Genomic DNA, 19,085 nt, shown 5'->3' on the forward strand with positions numbered 1-19,085 from the left:
AGGTGGAGGAGGGTCAAGAGATGATGCCCAAATTGAAAAAGTAAAAGAATTGAGTTGGTATCTTATACATTTAGATATGTAAGAGGAGTCAACAGGAACATCTAAAGGCATTGAAAATTATTCTACGTTAGGAGAAGAGTTCGGGAATAAGAAGGATACTACTGTCTCATAGTACCATTTTACTTTTTAAATCAGGTAGAGATTTTTGTTGTTGTTTGTTTTTTAATACAGAAGATTAAACTCAGGGGTGCTTTACCCCTGAACCACATCCCCATCTCTTTATTTTTTATTTTTTTATTTTGAGACAGGGTCTCACTAAGTTGCTGAGGTTGGCCTTGAAACTTCAATCTTCCTGCCTCAGTCTCAGGAGTCACTGGGATTATGACAGGTGTGTGCCACTCTACCCAGCTACATTTTATTTTGGTGAAAATAAAATAAAATTTAAAAAGTATTTTAGTAATAAGGATATAGCGCATAGTCTCCAACTATTGAAATATTTCATTTTGCCACCTTTAGAGAAAGGAATCTGATGATATCTCTTATACTGAGAAATGACTGACCCTTTCATGACCCAACAATCTTATGGCTGGTAAGTCAACAAAAAGAAATGTCACATCTGTACTGGGCACAGTGGGGCACATCTGTAATCCCAGCAACTTTTCAGGCTAAGGCAGGAGGATTGCAAGTTTGAGGCCAACCTCAGCAACTTAGCAAAGCTCTAGGCAACTTAGTGAGACCCTTTCTCAAAATAAAAAAATCAAAAAGGGCTGGGAATGTGGTTCAGTGGTAAACCACCTCAGGGTTCAAACTCCAGTATAAAAAAGAAAGAAAGAAAGACAGAGGTCTGGGCTGGGGTTGTAACTGAGTGGCAGAGCACTTGCCTAGCACATGTGAGGCACTGGGTTCAATCCTCAGCAACACATAAAAAAAAAATAAAGGCATTGTGTCCATTTACAACTAAAAAATTTTTTTAAAAAAAGAAAGAAATGGCACATCTGTACTTGTGTATATGTTCAAAATTGTTTATTTTCACAGAAAGTGAAAGTTACTTTTTTTTAATTTCAGCAAATAGTTTCCATATACCCTGGAAAAAATGTAAATGTCCTTCAACAGAGAAAGAGCTGAATAAATTATGGTACATTCACACCATGCTACAGCATGAAATTATTAAAAAGTATAAGTTAAATCTAAGTTTATTACCATGGAGATATTTCCCTGATGCATTTTAAAATAATAAAAACGAGTTGCTTAAGTACTTGTACAGTTGAGGGCCAATTTTTTACAGCAAATTACCCACCATATTATATATGCTGTGTGCACAAGAAGGTGCAAAAAGCTAAAGCTAAGTCTGGAAGAATTAAATTTGATGGATGAGAACTGGAGAGTGACTATTTCTTTTGCCACATATCTATATTTTTTAATTGTCCAAATAAGCAAATATTGCTCTTATCATTTAAATAAACTTAAAAGTTAAAATTAAAACAAAATGTATCTGCTTCACCAAGCTTCTCTTAGTTTACGGGACCCTGGGACAGAGGCAGTGGTTTATATTAACACTTGGATGTTCAAGCAGTAGAGTGTAGACAGGGTGATTGTGATCCACCTAGAAAATACCTGTAGGCATGCTGCTGTCACATTAAGGTAATTTCCCAAGGAACCCCTATAGGTTGAGCCCAAGGCTGAGAGAAGCTGAGATGAGGGAGCAGATAAAATGATATTTGTACCAGATTCTTCAAAACTTTGTTCCACACTTCAGTTTTCTTTGAATGATTTCTCTAATTTGCATCCTCCATCACTGCATTATCTAGTTTCCTGAAAATTAGCATGTGCTATCAAGGTCCTACTGTCTTCTTGTTCTTGTACTTATTAATTTACAGAACAAGAGCATATATTTTTTAAAAAACAGTCCTGGTTAATTTCCCCAGATAATCACCAGACAAGGCCCCACTGTCCATCATCAGCTGAGCTCTGAACCTGCAGACCCACCACCTGAATGCACCAACAAGGACAAGCCCAGGTTAGACCAGGAGAAACAATGACCCATCAACCCAAAATCATGAGGATCTAAAAATCTATATGACTTTACATCATTGCGTCTGGGAGGGTATATGCAGCACAATAGAGAAAAGATACCACACAAAAATGATACCACACTCAAGAACTTCTCCTACACAACTATGGAGAGAAACTAAGGACAAGTTCTTTTGATGTTTTCGTAACTTGTAATAATTTGATACATACATGGTACATGACTTATGGGAACCAAATCTAAGACAACCAAAGTGACAGTTCAATCAAGGTCAAGTCAACTGTGCAAGGTGATTTCAAAAGCGGGTTGGATACATTCTAGAAGGAGATTTGGGAGGTCATCCATCCAATAGGTAGCCTTCAAATGAGAATATATCTGTAAAATGTTCTAATGGATTAGAAACTTTACTTAGGTCACACTTCATTTAAAAACTTGGTTCTACAATTTAAATGTATTTCATAAAATTATCCCCAGAAGAACTGGAAACCAGTGGAACAGTGTCACTGAAAAGACTTAACAGCAAAGGCTATCAACATCTGAGATCAGAGGGGATCCTTAAGACTACTGAGTGAAAGATCACTCCAGTGAAAACACCATCCATCATGTCTTGAGGTAGCAGTTTTTCACAATGAGGTTTCTACTTTGCAGAACTGCCTATTATATACTAAGCCTGCCAAATTTTGGAATAATGATTGTATCAGTCAAATTTTTGACTCAATGTGAATTCCACCAACACTTTCTTGTATGGGTTAAAAAAATAAATTTTCTGTTTCTTCCTCATGACTTTTGAAATATTGCTTATCCGTTTCCTTTAAGTTGAAATCAGAATTCTATTTTACTAATGAGTGTGTAAAACTGCAACCTCTACAATGGAGAATCCAGCATCATCATTCAGAGTACAACTGCAATTCCACTTCTTTCTCTTTTGTTCCTTTTCGATACATGAAAACATTACAATTATATATATATTTGTGGAGTACACATGATGTTTCAAACATTTATAATACACCCCTAGGGCCAGCAAATGCTGATCATGGCTAAGTTTGGGAGAGTACATGTAGCATTTTCTTTATGGAAAAGCATTCAGTTCCTGTCTTCTAGGTTTTTTGAAAGACTCAGTATGTTACTATTAATATATATTGGTATGCTTTGCACAGTCACCCTACAGTGCAAAGCATACCAGGTCAAGTCAACTGTCCTAACTGTAACTTAGTACCCATTGATAAACCTCTACATTTTTTGAAACAGTTTCAAATTATTTATACTTTTCAATTGTTTTTTAGAACTCAATAAATCTCAAATCTTCTCTGAAAGTTCATGTAAGTACTCTATTTTCATTTTAAATATACAAGAACTATCCCCAGTAGTATATTTATGATATACTTAAAATTGATTATAATGAGATCGTCACTGTGTGCTGTCTTCTGTATTTCCATATTGTGATTTTTTCAGATACTGTTCTTTTATCTTCATTCTCTTACATTTATGTAATTTGTATTTTCTACACACGTGCAATGTCTCTTCTTTTTTGTCCTAAAATCTATAAATATCCAGCTATTTCTCTTTGTTAATACCATGCTAATGTAAGAATACTAAGCAATAAGAAAACTGAGAAATACTCCCTCAAATGCAAAAGCCTCAATAAAACTACTGAGGGTTGGTTTCAGTTTGGGGTATTAATTTAAACCAATATACTTATCTTGGTTTTCTGAACTGGATCATAAATATGAAATGGCTATAAAGAGTCAGCATACACTATTAGTCAAGCACAGAAAATTATGGAAAATGACATTCTTGTAATTTCTGTGAGTATCTTATTCACTCCCAGTAGCCATTCCACTGGCTACATAACTAGTAGCAGAAGTACTTAATACCACATGGCAAATCTTCACTGAACCTTACCAACCTTAACTATGACAAATAACCATTGAAAATGCTAACATAATATTGTCTTAGAGATGTTTGTCTTCTATCAGTTGCATTGTATAAGTGCTAGGTTTTGTTGTTGTTGTTTTTGTTGTTGTTATTGTTATCTGAAATTTTCTAACTTCTAAACTCATATCTTGTGAACACTAGAATATATTTTAACATTAACCCATCCTTAAATTATCCTCATTTACTCCTCCATTAATGTAATAATTTATCCACTCATTCATATGGCACAAACTGTGTAGTGGGTACTTAGATTCTAAATGGTATGAATAAGACAGTGGGAATTAAAGTAACAAAGTACCCTTCATTCATGAAGATTACATTCTACCAAGCTCACAACCTTTTGGAGAGAATAAGAGATTGTTTTATTCTTCACAAAACTGGTCTGATCAACATAAGAATCAATTTTAAGTGAGTTTTAGAAATAAATATTTTTTAAAAATGAAATTGATTACAGTATTTTCTGAAAGTTAATGACTGTTCATATATTTGAGCCCTTTTTTTTTCTTTTAAGAAGAATGAACAATCTTTTGGAAAACTTTTTAGTTTTATTCCAAATATGGGTATCAGGTAATGTGTTAATTTAAAATATATCTTTCTACATACAGGAAGAACACGAAGTTATTGCAATAAGCCAAAGATTGACCCGATGTTAGAAGACAGCCCTGACAATACCCTTTCCTAGTACCTTCAGAGAGAGCATGGCCCCACCAACACCTAATCTCTGACTTCTAGCTTCCAGGACTCAGACGAACACCATCCTTGCTTGCAAAAATGACTATCATACAAACTCTGTTTATCAGACTTACACATCTGGTAGAAATTTTCTTGAAAGAAAAGGAGTTGAGGAAGGCTGTGTTTCCAGTTGCTCCATGGCTTGGAATTCAAGCAGTGGGAGTACTGCTTCTCAGCCAGGTACATGAAAGAGGGAATTCAATAAAATTCAATATGGGAAAATCAGAGTTTCCTACAGATTCAAAAGTGCAGGTGCGCTGAACAAAGAACAAGAAAGAGTACCTTGGAACCAAGCTGGTCGTTGCAGAAGCCCTGGTTTACTGTCGAGGGGAGGGATGTTACAAGCAGAGGGAAAAACACAATAGAAAAATTTGTCATAGAAAAACCTTCAGCTCAAAAAAAGCAGCCCAAACATAGCTGATTGAGAGGCTGTGCAGCAAATTGGTGTCTGAAAAGTGCTCTGTTTCTCAACTGGCAAGTGGAGAGCTGAGGCCAAGAGCCATCTTGAGAAGGCCATGTGGCAGCTTGCTGCAGCAGGAGCTCCAAGAGATCATAGCCAACATTGCCATACTCGCCCCCCCCCCCAGCACCTACCTTGTAGCCTAGGGTGTATCTAGCAAAACTTGAGTGAAACAGGCACAGAGAAGATTGTACCACGTGTGTTCAACTCAGAAATACAGAGAGAAGTAAAATTTGCTTTCCTTTTGAGTCTAGTGGCTCATATGATCAGCTGAAGAAAGTCAGGAAACTGAATAGGCAGGTCTGATTATACTCAGGGACTCAGTCTGGGAAGGTAGTCTTTTGGGTAACAGCAGGAGTGTGTGAGACCTGTGGAGGGTTGGCTGGAGCTCCTGAGATCCATACTCCAGCCATGATCAGCATTTGCCTGGCCCTAGGGGTGTATTGACATAATCTCTCCAGAGCAAATACCACCCAACAAAGTCCCTAAGTCCTAATCAGAGCTAAGCTCCAGTCCCCAGAACACCCCTCATAAAATTCTGCAGCATCCCCACTCTGGAAGTACAATCTGGTCTGTGCAGACAAAACTCCAATGGAGAGCACTTCTCATTCCATCCTACTTACACTGGTGGAAAGGGAAGCTGAGAGTTATTTCAACCAGCTTCAGTTTGATGCAGATCCCAGCTAGCAGCTCAGTGTAACCACAGAATAGAAGGTGTGCACACTGGCTCTTGCTCACTATCCCCAACTGCCAGTAAGAAATTGAGAGAAGGGCATTTGGGCACAGGCAGTGACCATCCATCCTTGTCAACAGTTTTAAACACCTCAGTGGATAGGATTCTTTCATGTTTCATTAAGAATCTTTTTTCCCTTTTTATTTATTTATTTTGGTGTTCTTGCTGTGCTGATTGGTTCGTGGATATATGTTTTTTCTCTTTCTCATTTTTAGTATTATTTATAATAGTTATTTTTCCTTGTTTTTTGAGGGTCAGGATTTTTTATTTTAGTTTTGTTTTGTTATTGTTCATTTCTCTTATTTAACTTTCTTTCCTTTTTTTCTCCCACTGACAGCCAAATTCTCTTGTTCTCTCTCTCCTGTTACTACTTTATTTTTTTTCTCCTCCTTTATAGCCATCACTTGTTACATCTCTTCTGCATTCTCTCTATTCACACTTTGAATACTCTAACCTTTCTTTTACCTTCCTATCACATTTTTCCTTAGTGAACTGTATTTTTACCATCTTTTAAAACTATAGGTGTTTAAATAACTCCTGCCCCCACCATTCATGTTGTTTTGGTTAATAGTACTGTAGATGGCACAGTTGACCCCTACTTTTAATGCCACACCTAGGTCATGGTTATTTATTGTTTTTTTGTGGTAGACAACTGATGATCCCCCCACTCCTGTTTCTGTAACAATTATTATTGTATATGTCATAGTAAGAACCAGGTATTTATTTTAATGCTGTAAATTGGTTTTGCTTCAGTTGTTGCTATTGTTTTGTTTCTCCTTTTTTATGGGGTGCTAGGAATCTATAGGGATCCTACAAGGTCATAGGTAGAGACTCTGCTGCTAAATTAAACCCAGTCAAGAGATAGAGCTACTGACTCCACACACAAAATAGTGACACTCACACTTCAGTCATACTTTAAAACAAGAAATAGAAGAAACAAAAAACCCCAAATAATGACCAGGCCTCAAGGAAGAATGGCTAGGGTGGGCCCTCAGGTGGCATTCATAGACACCGGCTGCTACAAAAAAAAAAAAAAAAAACCAGAAAAAATTAACACAAAGACTGTGGGTACCATACCTAAAAGGGGTCTCAATATAGATCACTCTAAGACATTTTGGCAAAATAAGGTTGTAACTGAAAGGGGCCCACACATAAGTAGAAGAGAAATCCATCCCAACTAATGCATAAAACTCAACACAGGAATACAACAAATGTGAAAAAATAAGGACCCAACATATCCTAAAGTTCATAAGTTTACTAGCAACTAAAACCAAAGATATGGAAGTGGATGAAATAACCAAGAAATAATTCAAAAGAATGACTATAAAAATGTCAATTCCAAAAGAACACAGAAAAACAACTCAATGAATTAAGGAAGTCAATACCGGAGATGAATGGAAAAATCAATAAGGAGATAGAGATATTGAAAAGGAATCAAACAGAAATATTAGATATGAAAGATATCATAAATTAAATAAAACGTTCAACTGAAAGTCTAATAGAGTATACCATGCTAAAGGTGGAATTTCAGAGTTGAAAGATAAAGAGGCCAGCCGTGAATATTCAGACAGCATTAAAGAAAAGAAAATAAGCAACCATGATCAGAATATACAAGAACTCTGGACAACATTAAGAGATCAAATTTAAGAATCATGGAATTGAGGAGGGTTTGAGATACAGGATAATAGAATAGATAACTTCTTCAGGGAAATAATAACAGCTAATTTTTCCAAACTTTGAGAATGAAATGAACATCCAGATACAGGATGCATTCAGAACCCTAAATAGACAAGATCAAAAAAGAAGCTCTCCAAGAAACATAATTAAAATGCCTAACATAGAGGAGAAGGAAAGAATTTTAAAAGTCTCAAGAGGAAAACTTCAGGTCACATGTAGAGATAAGCCAGTCAGAGCTACTTCTGATTTCTCAACATGAACTCAGGAAAACTAGGAATGATGTATTCCATTCCCTGAAAGAAAATCAATGTCAACTGGGGTTGCTATCTATATTAACTAAAGCTATCCTTCAGAATTGAAGTATATGTAAAAACTTTCCAAGATAAGGAGAAACTACAAGAATGCATGGCTACTAAGCTGGTATTAAAGAAAACACTAAAGGAAATACTTCCACAGAGAAGAAATTAAAACAAACCCTAGAGCTCATAAATGGACCAATCTCATTTGATGAGTAGCTAAAAAATGAGAAATAGGAACAAATTAAACATTAGAAATAGGTCAAAATGACAGGAACAAACATCTCTCAATAAAAACACTGAATGTAAATGGTCTCAACTTTCCAACTGAAGGACATAGGATAGAAGGGTGGAATAAAAAAGAACCAACTATATGTTATTGCAAGAGACTCACCTTATAGCAAAGACAGTCACAGAATGAAAGTGAAAAGATGGAAATTGGTATATAATGAAAGTGGAGCCAAGAAAAAAAGCAAACGTAGCTACTCTCATGTCTGACAAAGCAGATTTCAAGACAAAATTAATCAGAAGAGACAAATAAGGTTACTTCATAACAGTAAGGAGAACAATCCAAAAAAAACACATAATTATAGTAAATATTTATGCCTCCAAATGTTGGTATAACCTAATTACATTTTTAGAAAAGCACCTCTTCATTGCACATTATAATTAAAATGCATGACCTACAAATCAAGGAGAGAACTTAAAAGCACCAAAGACTCCAATACAATAATATTGTGTGAATTCAACACACCTCTGTCACAGTTGATAGGTCACCCAGACATAAGCCCAATACAGACTCTTCACACTTAAATATATATCATAAACCAAATGGACTTAAATTTTTCTATAGAATATGTTATATTTTAATAGCTGAATATACATTATTCTCAAACGCTCATGGAATCTTCTCCAAAACATCATATTTTAGTCCACAAAGCAACCCTTAGAAAAAAAAAATATATATATATATATAAATATATATATATATATATATATATATATATATATATATATATATACTCTGTGTATGTCTTATCTGATCACAATGAAATAAAATGTGAAATCAACTTTAAAAAACAACTACAGAAACTATTTGAATATATGCATATTGAACAACAAACTTGAATGATGAGTGGGTGATAGAAGAAATCAGGGGAGAAATCATAGTGTTTGAATCAAAGGAGAATAGTGATACAATATACCAGAATTTCTGGGATACAAAGAAGGCAGTTCTACAAGAAAAATTTACAGCTAGGAGTGTCTCCCATAAGAAAATCAGAGCAATCCCAAATAAAAAACTTGATGATGAGTCTCAAGGCCTTTGAAAAACAAGAACAAATCCAGTAGAAGAAAGGTAAAAATTAAGATCAGATCTAAAATTAATGAAATGAAATTGAAACAGATCAATAAGTAGCAATGAGATAGAAGCAGTAATACAAAGCCTTTCAAAAAGAAAAGCCCAAGACAAGATGAATTCTCAGCTGCATTCTACCAGACCATTAAAGAACTAATGTCAATGCTCTTCAAATTATTACATGAAATGGAAAGGGATGGAACATTTCCAAATTCATTGTATGAAGACTATATATTATATCAAAACCAGATAAGGATACATCAAAGAAAGATAACTACAGACCAATATAGCTCATGAACTTAAAAGCAAAAACATTAAAAAAATTAACAAATCATATTCAACAACATATTAAGAAGATTGTACAGCACAATCAAGTTGGTTTATCCCAAAGATGCAAAGATAGTTTAACATATGCAAATCAATAAATGTCTTTCAACATATAAAGAAAATTAAAGACAATAAAATCACAGTTATTTCAACAGATGCAGAGAAAACCTTTAACAAAATTCAATACCCATTCATGATAGAAACAATGAAGAACCTAGGGGTGAAAAGAACTTACCTCAACTTCATAAAAGCTACATATAACAAACCCAAGGCCAAAATCACAGTTAATGTGGAAAAACTTGAAAGCATTCACTTTAAAATCTGGAACAATGCAAGGATATCCACTTTCACCATTTTTATTCAATGCAGTACTAGAACCTGTAGTGACAGCAATTAGGCAAGAGAAGGAAATAAAAGGAATAAAAATAGGAATTGAAATTTGTAAATGATATGATCCCATACTTAGAAGACACAAAGAGCTCCACCAAAAGACTGCTAGAGCTAATAAATTCAGCAAAATAGCAGGTTACAAAATCAACACGCAAAAATCAATAGGTTTCCTGTGTACCAACAATGCTGAGACAGAAATTATGAAAACAATCCCATTAACAATTGCCTCAAAAAAATCAAAGAATAAATGTAACCAAGGAAGAGAAAGACCTCTACAATGAATACTGAAGAAATAAATTGAATAGCTCAAAAGATGGAAAGACCTCTCATATTCACAAATAGCCAGAATTAATGTTAGAATGGCCACACAACCAAAAGAAATATACAGATTCAAAGCAATCCCCACAAAAGTACCAATGCCATTTCTCACAGAACTAGATAAAACAGTCCTAAATTTCATTTGAAATAATAAAAGACCCCTAATAGCGAAAGCCATTCTAAGCCAAAACTTCTAAGCAATGCTGGACATATCACAATCCCTGAATTAAATTATACTACTGAGCTATAGTAACCAAAAGTATATAATACTTGAACAAAACCAGTCATGTGAACCAATGACACAGAATAAAAGACACTAAAATGAACCCATACAGATACAGTCAGCTGATCCTTAATAAAGGTGCCAAAAACATACACTACAAAAATTACACCTTTTTTAAAAAAAATTGTTCTGGGAAAACTGGCTGTCCATATGTAGAAAAGTCAACTAAAAATGTAACAAAGATCTTGAAATTTGATGAGAAACCATGCAACTGTTAGAAGAAAATTTAGGGCCAAAACTCCAACATAGAGGTGCAGGTAATGACTTTCTCAGTAGAACCCCCAAAACTCATGAAACAATGCCATGAGTTACTAAATGGATGGCATCAAATTAAAAAGCTTCTACCCAGCAAAACAAAGAATATGAAGAGAGAACCTATGGAGTGGGAAAAAAATCTTTGCTAGCTACTCTTATGACAAAGACTTTCTATCCATTATATATAAGGAACTTTAAAAAATTAACAACAAAGAATCCAAATTGTTAAATGGACAAATGAACTAAATAGACACTTCTCGAAAGAAGAAACACAAATTGACAACTAATATATGAAACAATGTTCAACATCATTAACAGGGAAATGCAAATCAAAACTACACTGAGATTTTATCTCACCCCTGTTAGAATGGCAGCTATCATGAATGGACAATAATAAATGCTGAAGAGAATGTGGAGAAAAAGGAAAACTTTTTACACTATCAGTGAGAGTATAAATTAGTACAAACACGGTGTAAATCAGTACGGAGGTTCCTCATAAGACTAGGAATGGAACCACCATATGACCCAAGTATACTACTCTTTGGTAGTTATCCTGAAGAATTACATTCAGCATAATATAGTAATAAATGAATATACATGTTTATGGCAGTACAATTCACAATAGGTAAACTATGGAACCAATGTCCACCAATGAATTACTAGATTAAGAAAATTTGATATAATAATACACAATGGACTCTTACTCAGCTAAATAAAAGAATGGAATTCTGTCATTTGTAGGAAAATGGGTTGAACATGAAAATATTATGTTAAGCAAAATAACACAAATTCAGAAAGTCAAGGATTGTATGTTTTCTTATGTGGAAGCTGGAGAGGAAAAATGAAGAAAAAGGGTAGTGGACCTCATAAAAATCAAAGGGAGATCACTAGAGTAAAGGGAAGGAACCAGAGGGAGGATAGAAGGGAGGAAAAGAGAAGTACTGGGGAACAATATTTGCCAAATTCAATTGTTATATTTTATGCATATGTGAATATGTAACACCAAATCCCACTATTGACATGCACACCTGAAATACACCAATAAAAATACATAAAAATACAGAAAAAAGAAGATAGCTTTCTCTTCCTAAAATAGTGTGTTAAAATATAAAATAGATGCAAATTTATATTAAATACCATTCAGGTGTTGATGGAAATGTCACTAGTTTTCTTACTTTATCAATATGTCTGATGTACCAAATATAATGGTAGTCTCAAAAGGAGAGAAAAGGGATAAAGAAGTAGAAAGAATATTTAAAGAAATGATTAAAAGATAATCCATGCAAGTATTAGTGGAAAAGAGAGCTGTCATGACTGTTCTAATATCAAAATAGATTTTAAGAAAAACCAGGGGATAGGGATGTGGCTCAAGCGGTAGCGCGCTCGCCTGGCATGCGTGCGGCCCGGGTTCGATCCTCAACACCACATACGAACAAAGATGTTGTGTCCGCCAAAAACTAAAAAAATAAAATATTAAAATTTCTCTCTCTCTCTCTTAAAAAAATAAAATAAAAAAAGAAAAACCACTACAAATGACAGAGAAGAACATTATAATAGTATATATTATAAGTATAAATATATACAATCCTAGCCTCAGAGTCACAAACTATAGGAAGCAAAAGCTGACATACTTGAAGGGCGAAATATAATTCTAAATAAAAGAAGACTTTAATATACCTACAATAACCATAAGATCCACTAAGTTCCTTGCAAGACATATATCCAAATAATGAGAAAAAATAATGGTATTTGAATAAATACTTGCATGTGAATGCCCAGAACAGCACAATCCATAAGAGTCAAAGATGGAAACAACCGAATTTCCACTGAGAGAAGAATGGATAAACAAAATGCGGTACATCCACATAATGAAATATTATTCAGCTATAAAAAGAGTGAAGTTGTGTTCTTGCTGAAATGAATGAATCAAAAAACTTGCTAAGTGAAATAAGTCACATACAAAAGGTCACACCTCTAGGATTTTATCCATGAGATACTCTGAACAGAAACAACTCCACTGAGACAGAAAGCAGATTGTCAGGGGCTGGTGGAATGTGGAAATCCTGGGGGACTGCTTCTTGGGTACAGGTTTCCTTTGGGGTGATGAAAATATTATCAAACTAAATATTGGTAGAGAATAGTAGCACAATATTGTGAATGTACTAAATGCCAGTCAATTGAACATTTTACTCTTTATTTATTTTACTCTTTATTTAAAAGAAGTTTGTGGCAATTGGTCAAGCAGCCATAGTAACTGGAACATCCCTAAAAATCCTTTACTTCCTTCAGGGATGATTTAAGTTGTATTTCGTTTTATTTGTTGTTCAAATGGATGTCCAATGCTGAAGTCACCTTTTCTTTTCCCATTTTACTATTAATATGTCCTTGTGGAAGCTCATCTGACTGTATTATGGAGGTATTTATGTTGAACTGACAACAACAGTTTTATAAGGCAGGTGGGGTAAATTTTCCTATCTAGTTCATGTTTATCAGGAGTGATATAAATAATCATAGGCTTTTTCCTTGGCTGGTATATTTTTCAAATATTTATATCGATTTCTAGAATAAAGCCTGCTAGGGACATATTCAAATTCTAGGCCAATATGTACCACCTACCCTCTACCAATATTGAATATGAACAGGATATATCTATCCAAAGTTTTAGTTAATTTGTCTCAACAATGTCTCCTAATTTTCTGTATAGGCAGTTTTCACATTTTCCCTTCAAATTTGTCCCTAAATATTTGGTATTCTTTGATGCTACTACAAATGGTATTTTAAGGACATTTTCAATTTACACTGTCAGAATACAAAATACAATTGTCTGCTTGCTTACTTTGTATCCTGTGATTTTGACAATTTTACTTACTCATTTTAGTTTTTTTCTTCTACGTTCCTTTTGTGTTTTTCATGTTTATAAATTTTTGACATTTATAGTAAAAAGGTTTTTCTATCTTCGCATGCAATTATATATTTTTTATCTTGCCGAAATTCATTCACACTATGATTTTGAACAGAAGTTGTAAGCATTTATTTCATTGATAGAGGAGCAGTATTCGATATTTCAATACAGAATATGATAATAACTGAGAGACTTCTGGTTTTGAGCTTTATTAGGCTGAGGATATTTTCTTTTATTCCTAAGTTGATGGAGTTTTTATCATAAATGCTGTGTCTTGTCAGATATTTTCCCCCTGTTTATTGAAATGAATGTATAAATTTTCTCTCTTACTCTTTTTTATAGTGAATTGCAATGATAAATTTTTGTCTATTAGATGAACATTGCATTTCTTACATAAAATAAATTGGATCACTTTCATACATTTCTGTACTAATATTACTAAAAGGTGGTAAAAATATTTATATCTATGGTCTTGGAATAGGAACATTTCTAGTATTCTTTTCTTGTAAAGTCCTTGTCTTGTTTTAGTTTATGGAGGTCACCTAAATAGAGTTGAAATGTGTAGCCTTCTTCTCCATTTTCTGAAAAGTTGCATATGGTATTAATTTCTTTTAGTTTCAAATGTTTTGATCTCATAATGAAGCCATCTTGGACTCCAGTCCTTTTCATGAGAAACTATTTAATAATTCATTCAATTTATTTAACTGATAGAGGAAACTTAAATATATCTATTTCTTCTTGAGTAAGTTTTAGTTTCTTGTGTCTCTCAAATGACTTATATCTTTTATACAAGTTGTCAATCTTACTGGCATAGAACTGTTAAAATTATCTTCTAAGTATCCTGTTAATGCCTTCACAATCTGTAATAATTTTTATTCTTTCATTCCTAATACTCTTGCATATGATAAGAATATGCAAAGTAGTTTTATTGTTTAAGTAAATATCTTCAAATAACCAACTTCTGGGATTTATTAATTTTTCTTTGTTTTATTTTCTATTTCAATTACATTATTTTTCTCATTTATTTCCCTCAACAAATTCTTGATTTAGTTCATTGTTTACCTATATTCTTACGGTGAAAGCTGAGGTTATTGATTTTATACATTTTCTTTTCTAAAACATCAATCTTTAAAATGCCTCTATTAGAGCTATGAATTTTCTCCTAAGCACTTATTTAGTTCACCCTACAAATTTGTATGTTTTGTTTTTCATAATGTTGTCAAATTTCCTTTGCAATTTTGTACTTAACTCCTTGGTTATTTAGAAATGAGCTTTTTAATTTCAAAATGTGGAGGCAAGAAGAGTTTCTAAATTTCTTGTAATTTGTTTCTAACTTAAGAAAATTTCTTCACAAAAATATTTCATATAACTTCATAATTGTTTTACAGCATACCATATTAATTGTCTTTCTGAATATTCTAGCAGAAATTGAGAATTATATACATGTGTGTTAGTATGTGTGTGTGTGTGTGTTCTAACTTTATTGTGCATGTGTTCTATGAATATCAATTAACTCAAAGTGGTTGTTCAAATCTTTTACGTGTTTACTGATTTTTCTGATTCACTTATTATGTCTTTATCTGCTTTTAGTTCTATATATTTCACATCAGGCACTTGGAAACACTGTTCTTATGTGCACTGCCTCACAGCATTATCATGTTTTCTTGATTCAATAATTTTTTTCATTATGAGATGATCTCTTTTGAATTCTTCTTAGTCTGATATAGTCATATAGGTTTATTTATGCTTAGTATTTAAAATTGGTTTTGTCTGTATATTTAAACATGTTTCTTGTTTTTCAAAAAATCTATACTCTTTATGCAGCCTGACAATACTTGTTTTATCATAATATTTAATCCATTTTTATGTAGTACAATTCCTCTCATATTTATAGTTAAACCTATCATCTTGGTGTTTGATTTCTATTTTACAATCTATTCTTTGTTTCTCTGTTCCTCTCTTCCTGCCTTTGTTTTGGGAGGATAAAGAACATTTTCATATTCCATTTTAATGTATCTATTAACTTCTCATTTGTGCATTTCACACTGCTTTTAGTGATGCTTTAGAGATTATAATATGCACCTTTAAGCTATTACAATCTAAGTTCAAGTGACATTCTATTACTTCAACAACATTTTAATATTTGATAGTATATTTCCAATGTTAACCCTTCACCCATTTTATTCTTATTGTTATATATATTATCTCTACACATACTATGAAAATGTTATTTTGTTATTGTTTTTGCCATTAAAATATTGCTAATGATCTATGGAACCAGAGGTTGAGAGGAGGCAGAATCAGATGCCAACCACCAGCAACACTCTGCAGCTGGTAGCATCCTATGTAGAGTAAAGAGCCTACAGAATGAGGTGGGCTTTGGGCATTTTCCCCTCAGTGATAAGTGATGGAATCCAGAACTGGCAATATAAACTAGTAAACCCTTATAGTTATGGATTTATCATTGGAAGACAGAGAGACAGAGGTAGAAAGAGGAAGGAAGGAGAAAGGGAGGTGGAAGGAGGGCAAATAGAGAAAGAGGGGGAAAGCTGATGACTCCTTGATAGAGATGGAAACTGAGACTTGATTCATTTCATTTTCATTTCCTAATTTATTCATTTTTTTCCCATTTTAATTCATAATTGGGTCAGGAATGGCGTTGGATACCACTAACCATACTAGTCCAAAGAAGACATGGTAATTTTAGACTTGTGTATTTTTTTAATGTTGGGATCAAATTTTATATACTAAACTGGCAAAGAAGGAGAAGTTGACAAATCACAATCGTCATTTGCTAAGACCATTTAATGTTCATAATATTCCATATAACCTCACAATAGCTTGGTGGGGTTGATCCAATAGTTTTATGAGTACCACTATGTAAATGAAGATAGGGTTAATTTCAGTCTCTTTCACATACAACCCAGATTCAGACCCCAGTTAGCACACAGTGGTTTTTCAAAGATTTTCAAACAAAAATAATTATTTTAAACATACTCTTTTCTTTGTTGAAATTCAAAGCAAACATCTCACTCTATAACAAACATAAGAAATCGATGTATAAGAAAAGCAGTTTTCAAGCTCTCCTGTGTTCCAACAGCTCCTGAACTATTTAACAAGCTTCCACATGTGTGGAGGCAGCAGAGCCCTGGAGAAATGTAGGGGATACTAAGGTAGTGGGAAAGGAAGAGGGGACATTAGGAGAAGGGAACTTATGGCGTTGTGGGAGAGTTTCTATAGAGACTTTTTCAGTCACAAATAATAATGAGCAGGGTCAGGGAGATCCTAGATAGAGGATTTAAGATTTGTTGTTGTTGTTAAATGTTTGGAATGGAAATATCTTTCACTCTGCTCTAAAAGATTTAACTTGATTTTTTGGTACTTCATTAAATGCAGATATGGTTCTGCTTTGAATGTAGTATAATGCTACTACTGGCCATGAGAGGCAAAGGAACTGCTCCCTACAACTTGTATTCTTCAAGGAACAGAGTACTAGGTCTAAATCATTACACATGTTTGAGAGTATAAGTAGATGAGTAGGTATACGTATAATTCAATATCAATGCAGACTTGAAAGTGGAAATCATTAGGATTAATGGTCAAAAATACCAGATTAAGGGCTGGGGTTGTGGCTCAGAGGTAGATCACTCGCCTGCCATACATGAGGCCCTGGTTTCAATCCTCAGCACCACATAAAAAAATAAAATAAAGATATTGTGTCCACATATAACTATAAATAAATAAATAAATAAATAAATAAATATTTTTAAAAACCAGATTAAAAGTTTGGCTTCAGTTACTACTTTTTCTTTATTTCTTGAACAACAGATTTATAAAGGAAATAATATTTGAAGAACAAACTTACATGATTTGGAGTCTGGCGATGGGGGAGAAATATTAGACACAGCAAGGTCACTTTTTGATTTTTTAGGCTTCTTTGCATTTAATTGCCAAGGTTTATCATAGCTTCTGAAATCTCTTCTTGTTCCTTTAGATTCTGTTAAAACAAAATACATATAAAAATCAATAATAAGGATGAAGGCATTCTTGTCATCAAATACAGCAATATACAAAGGACCACTGAGTCAGTGAAGAATAAGACATTGGGTGTCATGGGTTTCTTTATTCTGTAGTTCTTTCTGGGCAAGGAAAACAATTCATATTAATTCAAATAATATAGCAAGGCCTACTATTCCTATCTAGTTGGTAGAAAAGAGATGAGATGAGACAGGATGTGACCACTACTGGAAATTTCAATATCAGCCATGATTTCACCTATCCCAAAGTTTGAAAAGAATCCAAATAGTTTCAAGCTACATGGTAAGGGGACAAGAAGAATTCACCTACACTATTGGTGGACAAACCTAAAACTAGATAGAATACTCCACATTTAAATTTTAATAAACAGAAAAAAATATAATTCTAAGAAAAATTTCATTTAAAAACACAAGAATATAGCATCCACAATGCAGAGATCATACTTTTAAAAGCATTAAATATCAGAATACAACTGATTTGTCTTTTGAATAAAAATAAAAGAAAACGGACTGTATGAAACCAAAAGAAATTAGAGCCAGGCACGGTGGTGCACGCCTGTAATCCCAGAGGCTCAGAAGGCTGAGGCAGGAGGATGGCAAGCTCAAAGCCAGGCTCAGAAAAAGTGAGGCACTAAGCTACTCAGTGAGATCCTGTCTCTAAATAAAATATAAAATGGGGCTGGGGGTGTGGCTCAGTAGTTGAGTGCCCCTGAGTTAAATCCCTGGTACTCCCCCCAACAAAATAAAGAAATTAAAGCAGAGATAAGTCAACCAACCTATGATTGAAAATGGAAATGTGCACAGAAAAGTCATTTAAAAAAAAAAAAAGATGAGTAGGAGACTAAAATGCAATAACACATTTAAATTTGTGTTCAAAGTAAGAAAGAAGAGAGAACCGGAACTGTCAAAAATTTAATCAGTGGCATGGAGAACATACTTTATTCAATAAACCCCCTAAGAAGAGAGTCAATAAATATGAAAGGCAAACACAATGCCAAATGAAATGAGAGAAATGAAGAGCCGTGGAGGAGACTCAATGTACACATGATTGATTTTCCTGAAAAATCACAGTCAACAGCCCAATAAAACTTTTGAAAAACATAAGTTTAAAAAATCTATACGTATCCAAGAAAAATAATTTCTTTTATTATTCCTAAAAATATTCTTTCTATACATCTCATATTTTCACTACATCAATCTCCTGAAGGTTTTTAGCTTTCTATGTCTAAATCTCCTCCTGCCCTTGCTCACTGCCTCATATCTGACCTTGTGCTTCATCATCATCAGAATCACTTGCTCACAAATATCAACTCCTCCACAAAACTCTTCTTCCACCCTCCATGAGCCGCATGGT

The 19,085-nt window shown here is 33.8% G+C and overlaps 1 protein-coding gene across 1 annotated transcript in view; it reads right to left on the bottom strand.

The window, feature by feature from the left end:
* Positions 1 to 19,085, bottom strand: part of C16H8orf34 (chromosome 16 C8orf34 homolog) — a 155,879-nt gene that overhangs the window by 65,199 nt on the left and 71,595 nt on the right. The window contains 1 exon segment of the mRNA XM_076836055.1: positions 17,560 to 17,691. Within this exon segment, the coding sequence (XP_076692170.1) occupies positions 17,560 to 17,691 (132 nt within the window).

Source organism: Callospermophilus lateralis, chromosome 16 (genome assembly GCF_048772815.1).
Source record: "Callospermophilus lateralis isolate mCalLat2 chromosome 16, mCalLat2.hap1, whole genome shotgun sequence".
NCBI lineage: Eukaryota > Metazoa > Chordata > Mammalia > Rodentia > Sciuridae > Callospermophilus > Callospermophilus lateralis.